We start from the raw sequence: 15963 nt of genomic DNA, 5'->3' as shown, positions 1-15963 counted from the left end.
GACACATGACGTGTTTGTGCAGATATTTTTGTGGCTCTGGATATGGCATAATAAATGTGTAAATGTCCTGAGAGAAGAGCAGTTTAATAATAATAATAATAATAATAATAATAATACACATACTTTATAAGGTAGCACATGAAGAGCTATAAATCTATTAAATCACACTGTTTGCATTTAAATAACTCTGTATTTTACACCAGTCATTACAATTCTGCCTACTAGACAGAATCGAACACTTTATTGTTCTTAACAGGATTCATATTTACAGATGGATCAAAACAGCCTGCTTTATTCATTCCCCGCTATGAAGAAGCAGTCAAAAGAAAGAACAACAGATTATCTGTCAGAATAAATAGCAGTTTTACTGGCGCTACACTGGGTGGAAGACAATAATCAGAGCCAAAGTATTGTCACAGCCACAGTTTATCAGCGCTATCAAGTATTCAGTCTGTGTTAAGAAATGAAACTGTGGATAATGTAGCAAAACGTTCTATAAAACATGAAATATTAGCTATACAAACACCATTAAGTAGAGCAGAGGTCAAGACCATCATAAAGGAGCACTCACTCAAAAGGTGGCAGGAATATTGGGACATAGCTGACACAGACGTCATTTCTACAGCTGGACACTGACACGAGGAAGAAGCCCAGGGGACAGCACTGCACAGAATAAGAAAACATGCCACTGGACTACGCACCCACGGACAGTGAATCATGTACTGTGAGGAGGACAGAGATAAACATCAGGGAAAATACACAGCCTGTTAATTCATTATTTAAAAAATACTGGGTTAAGTGACAGAAATTGGTATAAATATGTAGTTTAATTTCATCAATATGTTTTTATTAAACTTTTCGCCCCTCTTACGTTGCTGTCATTCTCCGGTCTCATAGGTGGCGCTAATGCACCCATTGAGTTGAGTTGCCAACCGCAAAACAACCTGAAAGAAGAAGAAGGCCTGCCGGTGTGACGTCACACGCCCGCGCCGCTGTGGGTCGGCTGAGGAAAGGTTTGTTTGTTTTCACTTAAAGCGTTCAAATAGATGGAAAAACTATTCAGACGGTCATGTAAGCTTTACAAGAACTCTAAAATGAACGAACTGTTATTGAGTGTCACGTGATTAACGCTAAAATAACTGCGATAACGTAGTAGCCTAGTTAACAGTTACTTGTTTACGTGGGGTTTATAAAGTAGTGTATTTTATATTATTGAGACACTCATAGGCTATAGTTTAAGAGGATTCAGCGTGCCAGGGGAGTCAGTCTAACCCAGCTTTGTCTTGTATAGTTTATTTCTTACCCCTGATCTCAGGCCCTACACTTCTGCTGGTCTGATGATAATCTCCCAGAGCTCTTTACACCATTCTTCAGTATCATCTATATCTATCTATAATATATATCTATATCTATATATCTATAGAGAGAGAGACTGTGGATTTCTGAAACGGGTCGCTCTTAAAGCTCGGCTGCCACTTAATATAATCTACTCTGTCTTTGTTCTCGACTGCTGCAAATATTTAATCACGTTTGTTCTGAAAACTGTGACCTATAACATAACTTCTTGTCCTAAATTAACTTCTCAGTCAAGAAGGGGGAACAAAAACACGACACCCCACCTAGCCTACATTCATTAATACTAACAGAATTCAGTTTATCTGTGTAAATGAATTAAGTGCTATTCAGTTTGAACAGTGTGTCTTCATTATTGTGTTATTATAGTATTCTTAGTCTAGACTTCACCACAGAGATTGAAGTGTTTTAAAAGTGTATCGCAGTTAGATTATGAAATAAGCGGAGCATTAACAGTTCCAGATATTAGGCTTGTTGCAGCATTTTGTGAAGTGATGTATTGACTTTCAGTGAGCTAATACAAAACACTTCTCTGACACGCCAAGCTTTTAATTAACCGCTAAACTGTCCAGACCTTATTTACAGCACACAGCCAGACTTGTTTCCAAACTATGCATCGTTTAATGTTTTTGAGGTGAGCAGAAACACGCTAAACATCTATCAGCTGTTAAATATCTGTGAAAGTTTGCCCTGCACATAATAATACTGTATAGAGAACATGAGCAATGCCGTACCGCCGAGTGAACGAGACGGAGGGAAGCCGCTGAACACTGGACCGGAACACAGACTCCGTTCATTATAAACACACATCAAGCAGTGATGAGGAAACTAAGCTTTTAAAGATTCAGAGTCGCTGGAACCGATGGATTCACCAAACGACTCAGTTGAAGCGCTCAGGTCACTGTGGTTATTATCATTATTGTGTTGAGCATACATCGTTTGACGCTTGCTGCTGAAGGGATTCCTGCCAAGTGTTTGTATAATTCGTGTTGTTTTATTGATTTGTATCACTAGTTTTGAGTGTTTTCAGGCCATTCACGACCATTAACTCTCACTTTGAGTGACTTGAGAGATTTAGTTTGGATTTATTTATTTTGTCCGAACAGAGAGATCCTGCTGGTGAAGCGAGATGGTGTTTATCAAAGACGAGAGTGAAGAGCTGAGGATTGCAGAAGTATTCAGCTTGAAACATGAAGACACTGAGGAACAAACAGGTTGGTTTCTTTCTCAAAGCTGAACTCTGTCCTTATTAAAGGTCCAGCTCTACAGAAATGAACAGTATTTCTGAAGAATCTCATATGAGTGTCCTAATTAAGAGCACAAGACCAGACTCATACTGATGTTTGTTCTTAACAAGTTGGACATTTTTCATTACAACAAGCATTACATTTGGAAAAATAATACAGAAGAAGCCTAAACAAAACAATTACTTTTAGTAATATTAAACTCAGAATTAACTTCTGAATCGAAAACAATGAAAACTGATGGTTTCTTTGATTTCATGTAGGATTTTAAAAAGAATAGATGTTATTTGTGACAATTTGACAAATCTTATTTAATATGTAAGAAATAAAGAGTAAACGGGTTATTCTGCTATTATAAGTGTTGTATTCTTCACAGATGTGCATAGGATATTCTGCATATTACTGAAAATGTGAAAAATCTGAATAAATGAAGTAAGATTTGATCCTTCATACTGCCTGAATAATTACATCATGTAAACTTTGTGTTGTTTAATGTGTTTAATATAATTTATTATGGAACATTATTGTTTTGTTTTTCAAATAACAGCCTACTAATTGTATTTTCAATATATATTTTTAAATAATAGTTTCAAAAGCAATGGGTTTTGGTTCACATTGATGTACTTAAGCTAAAAAGATGCTAGGAATTAAATGTAGCATTTTTAAATATCAAAAACAAGTTGCGTATCTTGTATGATTTTCATTGAAATAAGAATTTTGCATGGGTCTCAAATTATTTATATAGTACTTTCAAAATGTCATTCACAAAGTAAAATAATACAGACATTAAAACACTACAACACAAGATGTCATACATCATGCTACATATCACTCACATCAGTTAGATTTAGTCACACGCTGAACACCAGACGAAATCAAGTCTTCAAGCCAGTTATAAAAGTGTCACTACGCTGACCACAGAAAGAGCATTTTAGATGATCAGAAGGTATACTCGTACAAGGCGCTTAAAGTGCTTGAAGCAGTGGAATTGGACTCTTTGACATTTAAGTCTGGGAAAACCCTTGAAAAACAGCCATAATTAGGCAGAAGTACTTGAATTTTTAAAAGGCAGTATTAGGGATGCACAATAAATATTGGCCGATAAATGTTAATTTTTCTGTTATCGTTATTGAATAAGAGAATTTGGCCGATATCTAAGAGTTGATAAATAATGCATTATTTCCTGCAGAGACGCTTCAGATGCGCACTCTTCACCATGATGGCTTTTAATTGCTTGAAATATTATTCAAATCACATCAAAAAGGAAAATACAGTGAACTGCAACATGTGCAGGGCATGTCAGTCATATTATAATGAGATCATTAGCTACTGTAAAATAATGTAAAGGAATCTTTGTTCGCCGTGTTTTATCACGTTGTTAAGAGACCAGCGCATCCACAACGGATCCACACACGACTAGCACAGTTAAGATCGCTTGTGCATTTACAGTCTTTTGTGCAACTGTCCATTGTAATACTATGTTTATTTTATGCATGTAAATCAGATTTTTCTCATATAGAATGCGTTTGGTTACATATATATGTAAAAAATTATAATGAAACATTATGAATTTGTTTGGTTTGGTTTCCGTGTTTCAGTGCATTGTTGCAGGAAGAGCCAAGAGCACATCCACAACAGAAGCTAAACATTCTGATTAGCACATAACTTAGTTCAAGTTCACGTGTGCATTTGGTCTTTTATATTTATGTTGTATAAATATCTGAATATATGATGCGTTTCCTTGTGTTAAATGAGCTGGCAGCACTTCAGTTTACCGGTGTTCATTCAGCTCTTCAGCTTCAGCACACACAGCTTGTGCACAACATTAATAACTATAATTGAGAATGTCATAAACATAATATTATGAAGAGAATATTACCGTAATAAAAAAGGTGTGAATTATTTGAGTTTGTTTGCCGAGTTTCAGCACGTTCAGAGCGTGTCCATGACACATCTAACTATCCGGGTTGTAGCGGGTGCATTGCAATATTGGAAATAGGCTACTTCTGTTTTAAACCGTGAAGGCGAGCCAGTGGATATCATACAAGCAACGTGCAAACTTTGTGCAAGTCAAACTTATGCCGGTGAACGTCTTTCATCATGATAGTAAAAGTAAAAACTGACCGCGCTTTCGGCTTCTGACGACGCATTAACAGCGCGTATTCTCTCAGAGATGACGAGTGACGGATCTCCTAATATGTGGTATATCTAACTGTTTAATTTATTTCTTTAATGTTTCTCTTGTGGCCTGAACATAGTGAAAACAATGAGAAGAAACGTATTTCGTGTTGATGGGTTGTTTTTGGAAATTGGTGCATACAGTAAAGCTGCTCTTTTGTTTAATTGATAAAGTGTTACTGAAGTGTAACAATTTTATTTCGGCTGTAGGGCTATAACTCGTGGTAGGCTATAATAGACCTGTTTTAAAAGACATTTTTAAAACATTTTCAGTGAGGGGTAGCCTAAGCTAATAGCCTAATTTTTTATTTTTCTCACAGGTGTGTCAGTTATGCAGTGATGCACTATGAAATTGTTGCGAAGCAAATTAATTGTAATATTAATTTAATAATGAAAGTAACCTAATAATAATAGCCAGAAAATAACAGGCCTACATTAATTGGAAATGCCAAATACTCTTAATAATGACAGTATCTAATGATTTTGACAATATCTGGCTGTAGTCCCTACACGATTGTCCTCTTTCAACACACTCCATCATCTTATCCTCAGGCCCCCGATCCGCTACGCCACTGTCCATGGAACGATTTTATTTATTTATTTTTACACGTAAGTAATGTTGTCCAGTCACTTGTTTCCATTATTTAGCCATTATTTTATTTATTTGTAAGGGTTATGTAACCTTTTAATGCTGAGACTTTTTTGGTAATCAGGCTCTCAAAAATTATGCAAAAATGTGGATTTAGATTTATCGGCCAACATATTGGCTTTCATATTTAAGGAATTATAGGTATCGACCAAAATTTTCATATTGGTGCATCCCTAGGCAGTATACAGTACAGGTCAAAAGTTTGGAAACATTACTATTTTTAATGTTTTGAAAGAAGTTTCTTCTGCTCATCAAGCCTGCATTTATTTGATCAAACATACAGAAAAAACAGTAATATTGTGAAATATTATTACAACTTAAAATAATAGTTTTCTATTTGAATATACTTTAAAAAAAATAATTTATTCCTGTGATGCAAAGCTGAATTTTCAGCATCATTACTCCAGCCTTCAGTGTCACATGTAACATCCAGTCTATCACATGATCATTTAGAAATCATTCTAATATTCTGATTTATTATGAGTGTTGGAAACAGTTCTGCTGTCTAATATATTTGATGAATAAAAGGTTAAAAAGAACTGCATTTATTCAAAATAAAAATAAAAATTCTAATAATATATTTTCTTTACTATCACTTTTTATCAATTTAACACATCCTTGCTGAATAAAAGTATTGATTTTATTTAAAAAAAAAAAAAAAAAAAAAAAAATACTGACCCCAAATTACTGACCAGTAGTGTATATTGTTATTACAAAATATTAATATTTTAAAAACATAGCTGCTTTTTTTTTTTTTTTACTTTTTATTCATCAAAGTATCCTAAAAAAGTATCACATGTTCTGAAAAAATATTACGCAGCAGAACTGTTTCCAACTTTGATAATGAATCATCATATTAGAATGATTTCTACAGGATCATGTGATAATGATCCTAAAAATTCAGCTTTGCATCACAGAAATAAATGATAATTTACAGTATAATAAATTTAAAAACAATTATTTTAAATTGTAATAATATATCACAATATTAGAATATTACATTTTTTTTCTGTATTTTTGATCAAATAAATGCAGGCTTGATGAGCAGAAGAAACTTCTTTCAAAAACATTAAAAATAGTAATGTTTCCAAACTTTTGGTCTGTACTGTATATGAAATTACTGTTAATTTTTGTTTTTGATAAAAACAACTTTTTTAACGCAAGATCTCGCGATATTAAACGTGACAATGATACTCCTTGAGGTGGAAAGCGGTCTCACGATATCAGTATAAAGTTGGGTTTGTGGTAGAACCTTTGATAGTGCTGATGATAGTTGATAGTGTGTAAAGTCTGTGTTGCAGTGTTATCATTTACAAGCATGAAGCACATCTCCATCTCAGCGGCTCAGTCCACAAACTCTTCCTCTGCATATACTGTGAGTTTGTGTTCTAGGAAAACAGTAGTGTGCGTTATCTCACTAGATTTGAAACGTTAATCATTTATAAACCTATGCCAACACAGGAGAATACATCAACACTTTTTTAAATATGGGATTTTTTTTTTGTCCATCATTTAAACCCTTGCTCTGATTTTGCATGTGGATAAATATTCAAATTAAATGGATTTAAATGTTGTCTGGCCAATATTAAGCAAGGATTTGAATCATGCTGTAAAGGCTGTGAGTGCCCTCTGGAGGTATTTGTTGTAATACATAATCTAATTAAGTTGGTTATGTTTATATTATGTATAGGCATATTACATGCATTTTAATATGTAATTACCTGGGTTTTGATACTTTATTTGAACCAATTATTATTGCCCCATCATTATTATATGTATATGTGTGTGTATATATATTTTTCACTTGGTCCAAAAACCATTTTTTGAGCTTCAAAGCTTCGATAGTAATCAACACTGAATATTCAAAGATTCGGAGGGAGGGGCTGAACGTATTCTTCTCTCTAATAAAGGCAGGAATCTCTGTGTGTCTTGTCTATTAGCATTTATATTATATCGAGAAGCGTTTATCTAATCGACTTAACGCGTGGCGGGTCTGTTGCTGCGGACACAAGGGAGTGCAGTGTCGCAATATGGACACGCAACACGTTCAGAATTAATCAACTTATAATAAATTACAGAACAGCACGAGACAGAAGCGGCGTGCCTCACGTGGGCGGTGCTTATATGCTCTGAGAACAGACACTGCACTAGTGATACAAAACACACAGCTCTGTTACGAGCAATACTTTTAATATAGACTAATTATTATTAGGCTGGGCTACTGTATGTTTTTTATGGCTGCCGTGTTCGCAAGTATTTTCGAGGCAAATTAAGTGCATGTTATCATGTGTAAAATTACTGATTAACATGGCGGATAAAAGCAGGTGTTTTTTTTTTTTTTTTTTTTTTTTTTTTTTTTTTACTTTTCAAACTCGATGTGCTGTTGTGGTAGGACAGTTTCAAATCTCATATCTGGCACACTGCCTTTGTCTTGTCCTCACTCAATCTAAAGTGCTCCCACACAGCTGAGGTGTTTTTGTCTCTCTTCCAGATGAACTGAATCATGACGTCCACTCAGGGGCGATTCATAAGCAGCTTTTCCACTACTGGGCTGAAACCGTTCCATTCCGTGCCGATCCGGGCCAGTCAGCACGGAGACGGTTTCATTTTCCACTGTGGCGCTTATAACGGAGCTCTTTGTAATGCAATACAAATGCTCAGTCCTTGCCTTGTTAACGCAAGTGTAATATAAACAGCGATATGGACAATGATCAGATATTTCTGTTTTAGAACTCCTTTTTTATCTGATTACTTCGTTCAATAATAGAAAAAAAAGACAAATCACTATGTGAAAAATAAAATAAACAGAAGGCGACGACAGGTATAATATCAATAAGCGTATATGTTTCCTCCACAGACCAAACTGTCTCAAGACACTTTTTTTTCTTTTTTATATTGAACGTAGAGTAGCTGTTTACTTGGCTGCTTGGAGAAACTGGTAGCCAGACAACAGAGAGCCAATGTCATGCACACGCTAAGCATGGCTGTCTAACCGTGCCTAGAACGGTTTGTAATCATCCCGCACCATACCAGGCTCATGTGGAAATACAACTGTAACTTTAACTGACAATCCTTAAGAACTGTTCGGCCCGATAGTAAAAAAAAGTGGCTATATTCAAGCGCAAATGAAGACTGTTTTGCGGGGGATGCCAGGTGTTCCAATTATAAGATTAATCAATTGTCAAAATAAATAATCAGTAGATTACTAGATTACCAAAATAATTATTAGATAAATTATTAGATAAAACATTTCCAAAAATGCAACTGCGTTGGTTTGCATTAGGGATGCACCGGATGACCGGCCATAAATCAGAACCGGACGGTTTTTGCTTAAAATATAGTTTTTGGTCTTTTTTCGGCCGATTTTTCCAGAAGTGTGCCCACATGCACAGACTACATTGTAATCATTCGCTATCATGTCATTTGTGTGGCAGTATTTCGAAATCTGTGTGCAGGACATGGGCAGCCGTTCAGCACTGGAAGTGCAGAGTTACATGTCTGAGGCACAGATAGCAGGAAGCGAACAGCCGCTGGTGTACTGGCGCACAAATAAGAGCCCCTTTCCTGCGCGAGCGTACTGTACCTGTAAACGTTTACAGAAGTAAACGTCAGTTCTGTATAAGATGATTTTTTTTATTTTACCTTAAAATTTCATTGACTTAATTTGATTTAAAAATCACCTGCTGTAGCACACAGTTTCATTCATCCAATTACATTTTTTAGGTTAATGATTCGCATCTATATTTTTTTAACTTAAGCCAATAGTTATTTATTTTTCATTGGCTCAAGTAAAAAAATATAGATGTGAATCATTACCCTATTTTTTTTTTTTATTTGACGAATGAAACACTTTGCATCTTTGTTTTATTCGCACCAACATGATTTTAACATTTTGGATTAATTAATTTATATAGCATACTTTTATTTAGTCCCACTGGTAAAGACCTTTTTTTATTTAAAACCAAATTTAAAAACTAAAACAAATACTGAATGCTGATTAAGAAACATCTTCTTGAATGTGTGTTGATTGTGTTGTCTCCTTTAATTTCACATGGTTACAGTTAATCTTTTAATTTAAGGCCAGTTCTATGTAGTTTCAACCCAATTCAAAAACAAAAGCTAAATGCTGATGTCTGTACCATCTATGTTTGTATTGAATGTAGGCTACTTACTGTGCAGTCACTGCCGTTAATTTCAGATGGTTACAGTTATTGTTTTCAATAGCCAAAAGCCAGTTTGGCCTATTAAATACCAAATAAACATCTTGTTTATGTATATTTTCCTTCTTTCTTGAATGTTGCTTAAAGAAAAAAAAAAAAAAATTGGAAATCGGAATCGGCCTGTTTGCTTGTAAAAAAAATCGGTATCGGAATCGGCCATGAAAAATCATGATCGGTGCATCCCTAGTTTGCATTTTGTGATTAAAACACAAATATTTTGTCACTGAAATGTAAAAAAAAATAGTATTAAAATATTGTCTTGTTCCAGTGAACCAAGTATCTGTATTTTGTCTCATCTCGTGAGCTTAGTGTATTGTCACACTCCTAGTGTCTATGAGTGTGATATAGCTCATAATTTTATAAGTGTTTTCATTCTTCAAGTCGTATCACGTTCATGAAAAAAATTATTTTGAAAAAGGAAAGTGATAAATTTGCCATTGCATCCTTTCAAATGTTAAAGTTGTCGCAGTCATTGCATGCTTTGCATGTGCTGCACTTTATTTGTACCATTTTGTTTTATAAGCTTATTTATTAGAATTTTGAAGATAACAACGTTATTGTTTGAAAAGTGAGATAACTGATTTTAGTTCTTGAAAACCAAAAAAGTAGTGCTTGAAAAGTTTGAAAGTCCTTGAATTCCATTTCAGTCATGACAACTCTCGGAAAGGATTGTAAAAGCTTTATTGATAAAATTAGAAAAGCATGGGTTTGGTCTTGGCAGACTAGATCTGCTACACTGCTGCTGCTGCAGAGCAAGTAGACTTGCTTTGGCTAAATGCACAGATCATAAAATAAACGGAAACATGCTGCTGCAGCTGCTAGAGAGAGAGGAAGATCCCCCTGTAGCAGATCTAGGCAGGTGGTGTTGGGGAGGCGGTGGGCTAGCAGGAGGATACGCATCGCCACAGGTGTGGTGAGCATGGAATGTGTCCGGTTTATAGGCACACGGTAATTATAATTAGAACCTGATTGGCTGGGAACGTGAATTTGAATGAACCAATTAGAGCGCCGATAGAGTTTCATGGCTGAACTACTCATTTTTCCTTATCTGTATGAACTCTGTATACTGACTGTATCTCCTTATTCTACTTCTTTAATACTTCTCTATAGATAACCAAACTTCTGTATTTCATTTCTGGTTTGAAAAAGAAATGGACACAAATGATGCTCTGTATGGCACGATTCCTTGATTAATTTCGAGTACTCCATTTTAAAAATGATTGATTGCAGTTTGCCCGTGTTGATTAACTGGCAAAATACCAGAAGTAGTGCATTTCATGTAGAGAATTCCTGAACAGCATTATTAGACTGTTTTCTAATTGCACACAATATATTAAAATAAAAACAAAACAAAGCATAATGCTATTGTGAATTCGTAAATGCTGCGATTCAGTTGAGTAAATATGTGCATTTATTTTTTATATGCATGTAGGTTATGTGTGTCTCAGAGCTTCTCCGTTGACTGTAACAAACAAACAAACTATTATTATTTACATGTTTGGAACATGTATTAAACTCTTTCACATCTCTGCAGAGTTAGGCTACAATCCCAATTAAACGCACCTGAATCAGCTAATTAAGGTCTAACTAGGAATACAAGAAGCTTCCAGGCAAGTGTGTTGGATCTAAACTCTGCCGGATATTGGACCTCTAGTTAGGGATGTAACGATTTACTCAACTCACGATTCGATTCGATACTCGATTTTGATTTCACGATTCGATTCGATTCACGGTTTCTTTTCTTATTTTTTACAAAATGAGATCGACAAATTATAAATAAAATGTGTCATTTTATTATTGCTTGGACAAAATGCTGCATGTTTCTTTGTGAAATTGAAATTTAACACTATCATAATATATTAATATAACACTTGCATATCATTGCTCTTTTGTTGGTTTTTATTGCTTCTGTTGTCCTCATTTATAAGTCGCTTTGGATAAAAGCATCTGCTAAATAACAAAATTTAAATATAATGTAAATAACAAAACTAAATTGAAATTTTAAAACCAGCCCCAAATCAAGTAACACACATAAGAGAAATCCCTTCATAAAAACAAAATAAGGCTTTGTCTGTGCTCTTTCCATTTAAAATGAGAGGCAACCATTGCATTTTAATCATGATCCAAACAAAGATGCTGCATACATGCTACATGAGCAGTTTTTAAAGGGGTCATATGATGCATAGATAAGATCCCTGAAGTTGCAAAGACTAAAGTCTCAAAACCAAAGAGATATTCTTTATCAAAGTTAAGACTCTGCCATGCCCCCCTAAAACGGCTCGTTCAAACACGCCCCACATCTCTACGTCACTGTGTGGAAATATTTGCGTAACACCACCCAGATGTTCAAGCAAAGAAAGAAGGTGTGGTTTCAGTAACACAGTTAGTGTTGAAGCAGCATGTCAGGGAGATGTGTGTGTATCTAGGAGAAAGCAGAAGCACTTTATTTGGCCTTCCGAAAGTAGATGCATTAAGGAATCTTTAAGATTACTTACAACAGAACAGCAATGCATTTTATAGACGACCGTTTCATGAAGCTAGAAGAGGAGGAGATTCAGACTTTGCTACAACAATCTGCTGCTTCTGAATCAGCTACTTTAATTTTTTATCGATATAAATATAAATATATACAATTGACTGTTCAAATGCAGAGTTTTGCGCGTCGTGTGTGTGTGTGTGTGTGTGTGCGTGTGCGTGTGCGTGTGTGTGTGAGAGAGAGGGTCACACAGTGGAGTCAGCTGTCTTAACCGTCCGTGGCTTGTGTACTGCAAACACATAGGAGCTTCATCTCTGTGTCTGTCACGCAACTCTGTTCCCCTTTTGGGCTTGAACTGATGGTAAAACTAGGACATTATTAACTGTCTTTTCATTTATTTTGAAAGATTATGGAAAGGGGCATTACATTTCCGATGAGTGCTTGCGGTGTTCGGCCAATCACAATGCACTGGGTCAGTTTATTCAATCAGAGCAGACTGCGCTTGTTGGAAGGAGGGACTGATTTGAATCATCATATATTTTAGTATATATGTATATATGTATATATTTTAGTATATATTTTAGTAGTTTTTCAACCGGCTCAGGGTTAATCGTTACATTCCTACCTCTAGTACAGAGTACTGGTGCAGCCGTGAGTAAAAAGGGGCACCTGAAGAATATGTTGTCCTCTTGTCTGCAGTGGCCAGTTACATAAACTGCTTAGACTAGTCTTAAAAGTTGGTCATCTAAATTATATCTTCCAGACTGGTCATAATTTTGTAAAGTTAGTTACATAAAAAAGGTAGATCAGTTTGAAAACATTTGGAAAGATAAACAGGATAACTGTAAATTTGTCAAACTATTTCTCAAGACATAGTCTTAATATAGTGTAAAAGTTGATGCAACTGGGACCAGTAGACCTTTGTGTACAAGTGAGGAGCACACGCATTTAGTTCTTGGTTGCATTGTGAGGATTTCTTAGCTTAAACCTCTGTTCTTTCGATGGACGTGCATATGGGTGGAATGCCTTCGACTTTTCATTGAAGCTAGCAAAGATGCATTTGCATTTTTTTCAGCTCTCTTTAGGAATAGTGCTAGCATTTGGCTACTAAGGGAGTTGAAGGCACTCACAGCGATGTATTAGTGTCTGTTCTCGGGTCTTTGTCAGATGCAGGACAGTGTGTCGAGACCGCCTTTAAAGTGGAGTATTGTTAGGTCTCCTCTCATTTTGAGAGTTGTCCTACGGCAGTGGTGCGAGGTAACGAATTACAGCTACTCATGTTACATTAAGTCGTTTTTTCGGGTACTTGTACTTTTTTGAGTATATTTTTAAAGCTGTACTTTTACTTGTACTTAAGTACAAATTAAGCAAATAATCTACTTCGTTACTCTTAAATCATAGTTCGTTACTGAGTACGCCCACAATTTGAATTGATATTCAAACTTTTGACAGCACTTCAGTAGCCAATAAAGATATCCGATCGTAAACGGACCAATAAAAGCTCTGATATCTGAACCGCTGCAGCAGATGAAGAGCTGATCAGACAGTGAGGGAGCTCAGCATCATTTATGGACTCAGAGCTTGGAGAAACAAACTGCATGGTAGTGTTATCATAAATATCTATATTTTGGTACCGACACTGAAATATCGGACACGGTTCCATTACTCATTTTCCACAGTATCTGAATATACACAGATACAAGCTGCGTCTCTCTCTTCTCTCCGACTGAGTTTGACAATCACCCGTCTCCTGTCAATTACAGTCTGAATGTCTGTGCGGGACTGCAGGTATTCCGCATAATTTTAATCATTCCCATGCAAATGTGGCGAGCGCTTTATTGTAACATGAGAAAGCTGTCATGTAATCGCAGAAAACTGGATGCGAGCTCTCAAATAGGCCTAACTTATAATGAACTGCTTGTGCGTCTGTGTGCAGTCGTGATCTCTCCGTGCTTTTAAAGTAGAAATTATTTCTATTTGCTCCTGGATTAAATTTTGTCAAAAGTTATCAACCATTCAGAATAGATCCACACCTGACTGATGAATATCCTTGTAGAAATGTTATTGGTTGTAAGTGAAATGCACCAGAAAGTCTTTAAACAAAGATGGAACTAATTTCTACATTGTACAGTCATTACAGGTCAAAGCCATCTGATGTTCCATTTATCTACAAAAATAGGCCTAACATACTGTATATGGCTCTTAAATCACTGCTGTCATATTTTGAATACCATTATTTCGAGGTCATTTGTTTTATAATTTTATTACTGACTGTGTACTTGTCTTTCTTTTTTTTTTTTGTAAATTCAATTCAGTTTGAAATCAAATTTGAAATCAAGCTTCCTTGTGCTGTAAGTTACCCTATTTTAACGACACAAATACATACTTGTTAAGTATGACGTAAGGACTGCTGTTTCCGGGTCCAAGTCTCTACTCATTTCACTTGAGAATACTATCTCAGAAGCCATTTATTAACACTATTTCATTAATATTATGTATTTAAGCTAAGCGTAATTTGCTGTGCACACTACAGTCTCCATGTTCACAGTCTCAGACACTAATATTTTAGCTGAATCAGTTTGTTGTTTTTTGGGGGGGCGTCTGGCAGAGCATTAGGTCCCAGAAGTGGTGAAGGATGATGTCAGACGTAACAAGCAGATATTCTTAATGAGATCCTATTATGCTTTTTCACTTTTTGAATTTTAGTCAGTGTGTATGTTTGGGCATAACGAAGATCTACAAAGTTACAAATCTCAAAGTCCACTCCAAAGGGAGATTTAATTTTTTAAAAATCCCTTTTCAAGAACTACAATAAACAGCTTGTTTGGACTACAGCGTTGTTTTCCAAAACAATATTAAATTGATATGGCAATATTGATGGCATCCTTATCAGAAGGAACATGCTGCTTTGGCAAAGGGCGGGCAGTAATGAAACACCGTCTGAGCTGTTCGCCAATCACTACACGCTGGGACATCTAACCAATCACAACACATTTCGTTTTTCGGAAGGCAGGCCTTCATCAAACCCAGAACTAATCGAGCTTGTGCCAAGCTGGAGAGAAAGGTATTGTAATAAATGTAAACTATGTGAAAAATAATGTGTTTTTCGAACCACCAAGCATGAGAGCATGTGCTAGTACACCCCCAAAACAAATTCAAGACATTGTAAAAGAGCATAATAGGACCCCTTTAACCACTCCTATCCAACCAAGGTATTGAAGTTAGAAATCCCTGTATCATGACCACTAATTAACATACTTTGTCAATAAGATAATGGGTTTTGTTAAAAGTTGCTATTATCCACATAGATCTTTGATATGAACATTTTTTGGTAATTAAATATCGCAAGCTAAAAAGTTACTAGTAACTTGTACTCTGAGTATTTTTTGAGAGGAGTACTTTTTTACTTTTACTTAAGTACTGTTTTGACAGCAGTACATTTACTTGTAATTGAGTATTATTTCATCACTGTAACAGTACTTGTACTTAAGTAAAAATTTTCAGTACTCTTTCCACCACTGTCCTACGGAGGCATTTGCTGCTGAGAAGCAATATCTAGTCATTATCAAGGGTCCAAGCATCAGAACCATGATTATGGAGATATGCTTCTGTCTATCAGTCCATGTGTGGAAAATTACTCATTTTTGTTCATTCTTTCCTTAGCCAATCAGAATCATTCAGCCTGAAGTAATGATGCAGTTAGTAGTAGAGATGCACTGATTGCAATTTTCTTGGCTGATTCCGATTTCTGATGTTTTGGAAATGTGACCTGCCGATACTGATTTTTGCAGAATCCGATTTTCTTTCTTTCTAAGAATTATAATTGACAGCGTATACGAACAA

At 35.6% G+C, this 15963-nt stretch overlaps 1 protein-coding gene across 10 annotated transcripts in view; it reads left to right on the top strand.

Moving 5' to 3' along the window:
- Positions 1-744: 744 nt before the first annotated feature.
- Positions 745-15963, top strand: part of LOC109072342 (gastrula zinc finger protein XlCGF8.2DB-like) — a 35154-nt gene continuing 19935 nt past the window's right edge. For 2 of the 10 annotated variants that reach the window (XM_042754359.1, XM_042754353.1), the window contains exons 1-2: positions 1078-2250; positions 2460-2567. In XM_042754359.1, the coding sequence (XP_042610293.1) occupies positions 2544-2567 (24 nt within the window). In that variant the 5' untranslated portion in view covers positions 1078-2250; positions 2460-2543. The other 8 variants (XM_042754360.1, XM_042754354.1, XM_042754356.1 and 5 more) reach the window with 7 other exon arrangements.

Source organism: Cyprinus carpio, unplaced genomic scaffold (genome assembly GCF_018340385.1).
Source record: "Cyprinus carpio isolate SPL01 unplaced genomic scaffold, ASM1834038v1 S000006502, whole genome shotgun sequence".
In the NCBI taxonomy this organism is placed as follows: Eukaryota; Metazoa; Chordata; class Actinopteri; order Cypriniformes; family Cyprinidae; genus Cyprinus; species Cyprinus carpio.
This window is presented reverse-complemented; position numbering and strand designations above follow the sequence as displayed.